The 9,889-nt window shown below is 56.1% G+C and overlaps 2 protein-coding genes and 1 non-coding gene across 3 annotated transcripts; 2 read left to right on the forward strand and 1 right to left on the reverse strand.

The window, feature by feature from the left end:
• The first annotated feature begins 1,217 nt into the window (after positions 1 to 1,217).
• VDBG_15137 lies at positions 1,218 to 1,316 on the forward strand. The gene has a single exon. It is a non-coding gene; the product is annotated as a tRNA-Leu (tRNA).
• A 203-nt stretch (positions 1,317 to 1,519) lies between these two features.
• On the reverse strand, positions 1,520 to 6,527 carry VDBG_06724 (conserved hypothetical protein; the record flags this gene model as incomplete). The annotated part of the gene is made up of 8 exons (XM_003003116.1): positions 1,520 to 2,218; positions 2,257 to 2,957; positions 3,080 to 3,531; positions 3,582 to 3,892; positions 3,942 to 4,188; positions 4,516 to 5,482; positions 5,532 to 6,379; positions 6,430 to 6,527. 8 exons carry the CDS (start codon positions 6,525 to 6,527, stop codon positions 1,520 to 1,522), a joined length of 4,323 nt encoding a protein of 1,440 aa, XP_003003162.1.
• A 434-nt stretch (positions 6,528 to 6,961) lies between these two features.
• On the forward strand, positions 6,962 to 7,902 carry VDBG_06725 (60S ribosomal protein L1; the record flags this gene model as incomplete). Its single annotated transcript, XM_003003117.1, has 3 exons — positions 6,962 to 6,984; positions 7,041 to 7,424; positions 7,496 to 7,902. 3 exons carry the CDS (start codon positions 6,978 to 6,980, stop codon positions 7,756 to 7,758), a joined length of 654 nt encoding a protein of 217 aa, XP_003003163.1.
• Positions 7,903 to 9,889: the final 1,987 nt, after the last annotated feature.

Genomic DNA, 9,889 nt, shown 5'->3' on the forward strand with positions numbered 1-9,889 from the left:
ATTCAGCTGCTCAAGGCCCAGTGTCGGCGAGCTGCAGGCCCAGAACACGCGCGCGGCGTGCGCCGACATGGGCAAGCTCGGCAAGGGCATCACGGGGCTCCGCCGCCAGGACTCGGGCTGGAGCACAAAGTCGGCGGGTGTCCGGGCGCCCGAGAAGGTACCGCAGGCCGCTGCCTCGTCGTAGCCTCGTTGTCGGTCGCTCCTTGATTATGAGAGGGGGAAGCGGGCCAGTAAGTGATGGTGACTTTGGGATGAACAACGCGGCGTTGGAAAGGCATGGCGTTTTGGGGACTGCAGCGATGACTGAGATTTCTCGTCATGATAGTCGTCTTTTGATATCGTAGCTTGACGGCCACAATTGAACACTTGGCTACACTATTCATCACCAGCCTGACTGGACGGGAAAGTACCCATCTGTCAGAGCGGATATGCATGGTACACCCCGCCGGGCAGTGAATCTCGTGATCTTCCAAGGATAGGCCAGTCTTGCGACCAAGAAGAGAGATCAGGGGCGTGACCTGCCGTTGCCGAAAGGCCTCGTAGAATCTGAGCATGAAGAGCAGACTAGACTCCTGTTGATCATGCTCCTCCGCGCCGGAGCACACACGCTTTCAATGCGTTCGTTCCTCGAGCCATCGGTACTAAGAAGCTTCCGGATCGCCCGGGTCAGGCCTGACGAATGGGACGACCAGCTATTCAAAAAGACTTCTGAGCGGAGCAGATGTCTTGGTATTTCACGGTGCATCAATACGTTGAATGCTACGCCGACTACATGCCCAGCGAAGCTTCACTCTGCTTTTCGACATTGACCGCGTCCCAGGATCCTGCCATTCGATAACGAGCAGTAGCACCAAAAAAAAAATCAACCGCTCTATAAAGGTGTAGAGAGTGTTGTGCATCAACACCGAGGAAAATGAAAAGGCGCTGAGACTAGGAGTACACACCAAAGACGAGGGAAGTGGGCGAGCGGTTCACGGATTCCTTCGGAGTATACATCCCTACACGCTTTCTCTCTTGTTTTTCTGTCTCTCGTTTTTACATCACCCCAATCGTGCGCACCATCTGTCGCGACAGGCTTCGCAGGTATCGATCCTGGCGGGCACGCCATGCCGGAGCACGAAGGCGTGCCTCGAACCCGCAAGACCGGCCGTTGCCTGTTCCGGCTCCACTTGGTTTGTGAGGTCATGAGCCCCCACGCCAACCCGTTTCGGTTACGAGACGAGGTGGCCGAGTGGTTGAAGGCGCAACTTTTAAGCCAATTCCTGATTGCACAGTTGTATCGTGAGATATCTTGGGTTCGAATCCCAATCTCGTCATCACAATCCTTTTTTGCTTTTTGCCTGGTCTGCCTCGCATCGCGTGACGAGCGAGGCCTGCTCTTCATTTTGGTCGAGCACACTGACCTGACATTCAACATGCAAATTGCGACAGGTGCGCCGAAGAGAACACTGCACCGCCCAACCAGCCCAGACTGGATGTCTACCGTTTGTCTAGCAAGCACCCATGTACCGCGAATCGTCTACCCCAGCAACTCCCGAATCATGCCGTGCACCGCCTTGTCCGATGCCACCCCCTTGAGATCCGCCATCAGCGCCTTGAGCTTCTCAGCCTCCCCGCCCTGCCTGGCGACGACCGCGCTCGCGGCCACCAGAACCCGGATGCAGACGGCGTAGGCATCCGGCATGCCCGTCCACCCGAGCGGCCCATCCCGTTCCTTCTCGACGTGCTCCTTCAGCGCCTTCAATCCGTCAGCGGCCCATCCCCCCAGCGCAGCGTCGTCGACGCCGGCAGGGAGGCTCTCGTAGGCCCCCGCCCACCGCTGCGCCTCGCGCACCTCGTCGATGTACTGGTTCTGCTCCTCGACGGCGAACAGCGCGTCGTCAAAGTGTAGCGCCGTCGCGAGCTGCTGGGCCGCCGAGGACGTGCTCGTCAAGCGCTGCGCGACGGCGGCATGGTAGGCGGGCAGCTGGCTGTAGGACGAGTGCAGTAGCTGCAGGAGGGAGTCGGCTGCGCGAAGCGGGAGCAGAGTTTGGCTGGCTAAAACAGGACGCGAGGCGAGAGCGGCGAGGGCGCGGACTTCCTCGTCGTCGTCATTGAGGGCGTCGTAGAGGGCGAGGAGCACGGGCATGCAGGCGGGCTCCGAAGAGGGGCACGCAGAAAGATACGACTTGAGGGATTGAGTCGCTGCGAAGCGCGTATCGAACGGCTGCATCATTAGCTGTGGTGCACGGCTTGCAAAACATCGGATACACATACCTGGTCTTCATGGCCTGCAGCAGAAATCATGGCTGTCCAGTTCTGGAGAGTATCGAGAGCATGACCTTGGGCGTCTGCGGCCTGACGGAGTGCTGACGTCGCCACGATGGAACCACTGAGACGGATGACGGCGTTGGAGAGGCCGGGGTTCATCGACTTGGCGAGAGTCTCGTTCCAGAGGGCCGTCAGGCTAGCATCTGACGGAATCAAGTCCAGACGCTTTTGCTCCAGAAGGTCATCAATCGTATCGGCGAGGTTTTCCAGGGCTACGATGCGCGGTTCCGGAGCCTCGGCCTGGGCGCCCACGCCCAGATACACGTTGCACAGCTCGCCGCCCAATTCGGGACTCGTGATGGCCTGAAACACGACCGGGATGGCCTCCAACATGTCGACCGCGGCCTCTGGCTTGCTCGATGCTGTGTCGATGGCCTTAAGCGTCAGGAAAGCCACGTCACGGCTCGACGCTGCTTGGTAGACGTCCTGGACCGCAATCTGGCCGCTTAATAAGGCACTGTGAGCATAGCTTGCAAAAGCGCCTTCTGCTGCAACCTCGGCTGGCGTGGTGGCGGTCCCAGATGCAAAGGCAGAGATGACGTTCAGGATCTCAGCATATGTTGCGTGTGCCTCGGGGCATCGGAGGAAGATCTCGGGAGCCTCTTTGTAGAGGTCGAGGACCAAGTCCAACAACGGAGAAGTGTCCCCTGATGCGTGTCAGACCACCTGAAGAAGAAAGAGAGAACCTGGATATGGACTTACTCTGCGCCAGCCTCTGGCAAAACATTTGCCAGCTTCTCGAAGACGTATTTGATGGTGAGCAGCACACCGTGCAACCTGTTGGCCTGCGTCAACACCCGTTGCCTTTCAGACCCATCCACAAGCTCCTGTATGGATTGCAGCCAGCCGTCATGCAGCAGAAAAGAGCATAGAGCACGAGCTGTCATCTCCCGAACGTGCCACACCGGACTGCCCAGGTATTCAGTGACAAGGCCATACAGCTCTGCGCGCAAGTCCTCAGGAGGTCCAGCTCGGCGGATAATGTCCAGCGCCGGGAACACAGACTCGGCGGCAATGGTGCCGGTGCTAGGCTTCATGACTTCCTGTCCGGAACGCAGAAGGTTGAGTAGCACGACTGGGATGATAGGGTACTTGTGATAATGAACTCGAGAGGCCTTTCCGTCCCAGCCGGCCTCGATAAGAGTCTTGCTTTCGTTTGTGCCAAAGAGGTTGTCAATCAGGCTCCTGAGAAGGAGGAGACCGCTGTTCCGTATCGCCCATCTGCTCGCTCGCTTTAGTGTTGGTCACTTTGCTTGGGCCTGGGTACTTACACTTCGGCTTTGAGGCAGCCAGCTGCGAGCTCGAGACACTCGGGGATGTGCCGTTCCACCTTGCCCATTTGTGCAAGGTGAGCGCTTTTGAAAATGTCCTTTAAGCAGTTAAGAGCATGGACCTGGGGTAGGTTGGAGCCGTCAGTCTTGGTGACGCGCGCCTCGCGCTGCGCAACTTCCGTCAAGTCTGCGATCACGCGATCGAAAGACGGGGATTCAGCATCGGCGGACAGGATGCCAGTGATCATGGAAGGGATACCGGCCGACCGGCGAGTCGTCGACGCATGGGTGAGGATACACTCCTGGCTTCCCTATATCCTTGTCAGCAATTGACCTAGCATATGAGATCAGCAAACCGACCCTATACCAGACGTCCAGCAGCGTCTCGCCTTCAGGCACCCAGTCAGGCTTTCCTCCGGAATATTGCACAAGTTGGCAGCACGTGGCAAAAGTCAGAGACACCGTTGAGAAGGCACCTCTGTGTCGCAAGTTCGTCAATTGATCGAAGGTCAACTGTCCAAAGGCAGAAAATGTGGAGACAGATGGACGCAAATCGCCCTCTCTCGCTTTGCTTTTCAGTGACACGATCATCGCCCGCATGAGATTGCTGTGTCATGTCAGCCAGTCAGGTTCTTGAAAGGCTTATTAGGGACAAACCTGGACTCGTGGATGGCACGGAAGCTGTAGCTCAAGAGATCTTTGGTATCGAGGCCCTCAATGTCCTCCAGCTCCTGCGGTAGATGACCTCCGGCGAGTCATCGCAAAGGACGTATGCCACAGTCGCCCAGATGCGCTGGCAGGCTTTTACCAGACGAAACTGTAGGTGATCCAGAGCCTTCATTTCAGGCTCGGTGTAGGTGGCTTCACAAAGGCTCTGCCAAACGAAACTGATGTCGTTAGCTATTTGCAATGGTAAGGTTGAATGGAGTCGTACCGGAGAGACGCGAAATAGCCGTAGATAGGGGCTTCAAGAACGGCTTTGCCAAGATCAATCTCTGCCAGAGAGAGCTTGCCCTCCAACAGATCCACGAGCGAAGCTACCACGAGGAGTCGCTCCTCTTGTTGGCCGTGGATTCGACTCAGGAGCTCGTACGAGCGAGCAAGGCCGTCAGAGTGGTCAGCCCTCGCGGTGCGACGTGTGATATCTTCGGCTCGTCCGAGGAATTCGGTGACGGTCCTTATATGACCCAGGGGGCTGATGGTGTCCTTGAAACGAGGCTCGGTAAAGAAGACCATCAGAATCTCGTTACTGATAGCCCTCACATCTTCAAAGGCGTCCATGACCAGGTCAAAAAGTATACGTGTCCACGTGGTGTCAAATGTGCTGAAGAATGGAACCTCCTCCTCATTGGATTCCCAGACTTTCGAGTCATCCAGCTCTATGCGGATGATGAAGAGTGTGGCGCGGAGGATAGAGAAGTGGCGCTGATACGAAGCTGTCGGAATGAGCTCTGACTTGAGGAATCGCAAGAACCACGCGACGAAATCCTTGTGCTGAGCCAAGACGTTCTCGATCCTTTCCTTTGGCCACGTCATTGCCTCCTCGGCAGACGTGCCAACCTTGATTTTGTTTGCCTTTGGCGTTGTTTTTGATGGCGCTGTGTCGACCCGATGAAGCGCCTTTTGAAGGAGAGGGATGGCGCCTCGTGCGCGCCGGTACATGGCCTTGACTTTGCTCAGAAGCTCCATGCGGAATCTAGCGCTGGGATCGGAGAAGTGGTGAGGGAGGTGCGTCTGCAAGAGACGGAGTGAGGGCTCAAAGAACGGCCTAGTTGTTGAGTTTGAAGATATGATGAGCGATAACGCCAGCGATCGAACTTCAGACGATGGGTGGGACAACACGCTGTGAAGCATAGCTTCTTCGAGAACGACTGCAGACTTGGTTTCCGAGGGGACGCCACCTGTTGATGTCAGCATGAGGCCTGGAAGATAGAGTGAAGGAAGCAGTACCAGGTTCATCCACGATTCCGACCTTCTTTCCAATTTCCAAGGCATTGAACCTCAGCAAAGCCTGGACATTGACCTCCTCATCATCGTCTTCACTCGTCACCGAAACCGGATCCAGCTCTTTCATAATCTCCAGGAACCGCAGAGACCCGGCGCGGTCCTGCTTAAATACAGGGAGGAAGACATAGTTTTTGACGCTATCCAGCAACATGGGTGCCCTCGTTAGAGCTTCCTGAAGCCATTCGAGCCATACTTGGACGGTGAACTGTTGGCCGATCTCGCCCTTTGACTTTTGCAGGGCTTGGTAGAGCGTCACGACCAGCTTGCCCGCGTTGGCGCGCATAGTGATCATGCGATGGAATAGCTGTGCAAATATTGCCCGCCATAGATCCAGATCTGATGGCCAGACAGTTTGTGCGTGTACTCTGCGGTAGCTCTGTCCAATTTCCTCGACAGAGAAGAGCCTCTTGGAGGTAAACTGATCCAGGGCCTTCATGGACGACTTGACCAGAGGTCTCGAGGAATTGGGTCCGACGATGGATACCAGGGTATCCAAGATGTTCAACTTGACTGCAGATCCTATCGTTGAATCGTGGTTCTGGTTGATGAGACTTGGGAGGAGGTCCAACACAAGCCTCAGGTGTCTATGCGCCTCCACCTCGTTCCACTCGATGAAGAAATTGAAGAGCTTCAAGCTCATCTCTTCTGTGTAGGCCCATTGCTGAATCTCAGGAAGCTTAGACTTTGTGCACTGAGCCACAAAACCACAGAGCTTGACGCACGAGTTGCCGGATGTCGCTTTCAGCTGGGAGGACTTGGCCAAGAGGTCATCAAATATGCTCTGAGCGGTGCTGTGATGAGATTAGTGTAAGGGTTCATTGAGTGAAGTTAGATTTCTTACGGTATGCGAACATCATCGGGTTGTCCCTCCACCCATTTTACTAGGTCTTGCGTGTTGATGAAATTCTCATGAATTGGGCGCTCCAGCGTGGCATCCATGGTGGGCGAAAATCTTGCCGCTTACACGTGAATTTGGCGTGCAAGTTCGCAGATGGGGGGAATTCAGCTCAGCCAGACAGACATGAGGAACAGATCTATTGCGAGATCCGGCCCTTTCTGTACAGAGATATTTCCCAGTTCTTCAGGTCAGCAATCGAGTGCTCAAAGGGTGTTCCAAAAATCCATAGGCCTTCCCATCTCGGCCTGGGTCGCGAATTCTCCTGCTGTTCCACCAGGCGCTGGCGGTCATGGAGGGGCAGAGGAGGGGCAGCAATGCACGGACCGTTTCGGCTGGATGACTCAGCCACACGCACCACAGGCAAGGCAGAGGGTCGAAAATTGCGGTGCCGTGTCAAAACCCACTGGAATTTTTCGGCCCCTCTTGATCTTCCTCTCCTCCTCAACCCAACGACACATCCGTGCTACCAGTTACTGGGAGATATCGCCAAGATGTCGAGTGAGTGCTCTTGCAATTTCTTAGCATCAATGAACACGACTGACAACCCGACGCAGAGATCACGGTTGCCAACGTCCGCACGCAGATCGGCGAGCTCCTCGAGTACTCGACCGAGACCAAGAAGCGCAACTTCCTCGAGTCCGTCGAGCTCCAGATCGGTCTCAAGAACTATGACCCTCAGCGTGACAAGCGTTTCTCCGGCACCGTCCGCCTGCCCGTGGTCCCCCGCCCCGGCATGACTCTGTGCATTCTCGGTGACCAGCACGACATCGATCGTGCCAAGCACGGTGGCATTGACGCCATGTCCGCCGACGATCTGAAGAAGCTGAACAAGAACAAGAAGCTCATCAAGAAGCTCGCGCGCAAGTACGATGCCTTCGTCGCTTCCGACTCTCTGATCAAGCAGATCCCCCGTCTTCTCGGCCCCGGTCTGTCCAAGGGTATGTTTGCACTCATGGGCTCCCCGCTCACTGCCTCTGCCTTGATCCCTCCAGACTGACCATTTCCACAGCCGGCAAGTTCCCCACCCCCGTCTCGCACGCCGACAACCTGTCCGACAAGATCACCGAGGTCAAGTCCACCATCAAGTTCCAGCTGAAGAAGGTTCTATGCATGGGTGTCGCCGTCGGCAACGTCGGCATGACCGAGGAGCAGCTCGTCGCCAACATCATGCTGGCCATCAACTACCTCGTCTCCCTGCTGAAGAAGGGCTGGCAGAACGTTGGAAGCCTTACCATCAAGGCTTCCATGTCTCCTCCCAAGCGCCTGTACTAAGCGCATTCTCGACTGGACGGTCCCGGAGTTAGTACTAGGTTAAAACTTGGGAAGGCCGAGAAGGACGGTCCGGAGACGGAATGCACTGAGGGTCAGAAGCTCTGCATGTGGGAAGGGTGCTCATCAATACCAAATCATTCCCACAACTCTCATTCGATGCCTGCCGCGTGATGTCTCGTCCGACTATGAAATTGTGCTGCAAGTGCTGTCCTGTTGATGGAATAATGCAATCTCTCTGCTCAATCGATATGGGCCAACCAACAGGTCGGCACCCGTTCCCCGTGGACACAAGGGGCGACGGGGACGTTTTGCCGCAATCAGATACTGGCTGATCATGGCCCAATCTGTCAGGTGTCTGAATCAAAGATGTTCATACAACATGGTCAAAGAGCCGACATTGGATCTGCAACGGCACTGACACAACGTGCCTCGCAACACGACCGACGCTGCAACGTCGTAGTCAGACATTCTGACCAATGCTGCCATCTCGATGGAGGATACGATTTGGTGCGTGCCTCGCATCGACAGGCGTTTTCGTAAAAAAAGAACCTACATTCAGCTCGGTGACTTTCTTCTCAAGCGCATCGGTCCGCGGGTGGCCCACGACGACTCAAGCTAAGTCTGTCTAGGTCCGTTGGTGGTGAAGTTCGACCTCGACCAGACTGCTGGGTAGACTTTGTACCCCCCCTTGTCTAAATCTACAGACCAACAGCAGAACATCTGCTTCTTATCCAGAGTAGGATCCGACAACAACCCAGGACCTCTTGTGTAGATCGCTTGGCCTGTCTGGCTCAACTGCCGCCCGGCACCATTTACGCGGACGATTGGCTAACTGCAAATGGCCGCTTACACCTGTCGGCCGTTTATGAGGCGCGGGCATCAAGTAGGGATAGACGAACTTGGAAGTGTTCGCGAGCCTGGAGCCTCTCATGACGACTGCGCGCCTAGCCAAAACCCCAGCCAGGGGCCTGTAGGTAGCAATGGAGAGACGGGCCGAGAAGCAACCTTGATTGCCTTGCGTTTCCCCATGTTGACTTTGCTTCTCGAGAAAGGCTCATGCAGCCCCGGAAGAAGCACACACATGCGCGGGCGCGGGCGCACACTCCCCCCTTCCCAGGACCGAGATCCGCGAATCTACGAGGCGCAACAGCCCCCCAATGACAATGCTTCCATCGGTTCCGATTCGGTAACGGCCGTGTTGGCCGGTGCGACTGGCGTTGAACTACGTTTGCCATCGTCAGCCTGCTCAGCCTGACTGATCATCGGCGCCAGCAATGCCGTCTCATGATGTTTGACTTTGTTGGTGACTGCCGGGGTGCTTTGACGTCTGGTTGAATGAGCATCACAGACATGGAGACGCGGGGGGAATGCTCATCATCAGAAGGATCTCCTCCCTACAGAGCTCCTCTAGGAGGGGAGGCGCTAGGCTTGGACGCTTCGAGAAGAGACCCCGAGACATCGGGCGACCCTCCCCTCCCCTTTTCCTGTCGCGAGAATTGCGTGTCAGTGTTGGTCTCAGCGTCGGCGACAGTGTCTACACATGAGCGAGGCCCGTAGTCTCTCCACGTACTAACCAACCATGCACCGATGGCGAGGGGACGGACGTGCATCAACTTCAAAGGGTAAACCCCATGGCCAGAAGTTGCCTCAATGGGCGGGTGAGGAGCTGAGAGGGGAAAGGGTCTCCATCTGCTTTGGCACTGGCCGGTGGCATTCGGCCCATCTACGGCGCCTCTCCCGTCCATTTTTTTTTCTTACCCCTTCGCCCTGCCCTCGTTTCCCCTTCCTTTCCTCCACTTTTGCACAAGCATGTGCTGTGTCTGTATACCCATCTGTCGAATTGTCTGTCCGCCAATTTCTGATCGTGGAATCGAAGTCCGCCAATTATCCGCCGGTTTCCCATGGCTCCAAACACTGCCACGCCTCCCCAGTCGGCTGGCCTCTCTCTCTGCCTAAATCCTTGGTTAGCGGCCACCCCACCCCTATCTGCTTGTTCAGTAGGCTTGTAGCGTTGGAACGTCGCAGGCGCTGCTGCTGATCTTCGCATCCCCTACCACCCCCCACGACCCATTCACAGACGCCCCAACCACTGACGGGTAACTTGGATCGGCTCGATGCCAGGATCCCTGAA

The sequence above is a fragment of the Verticillium alfalfae genome, genomic scaffold, assembly GCF_000150825.1.
Source record: "Verticillium alfalfae VaMs.102 supercont1.8 genomic scaffold, whole genome shotgun sequence".
In the NCBI taxonomy this organism is placed as follows: domain Eukaryota; kingdom Fungi; phylum Ascomycota; class Sordariomycetes; order Glomerellales; family Plectosphaerellaceae; genus Verticillium; species Verticillium alfalfae.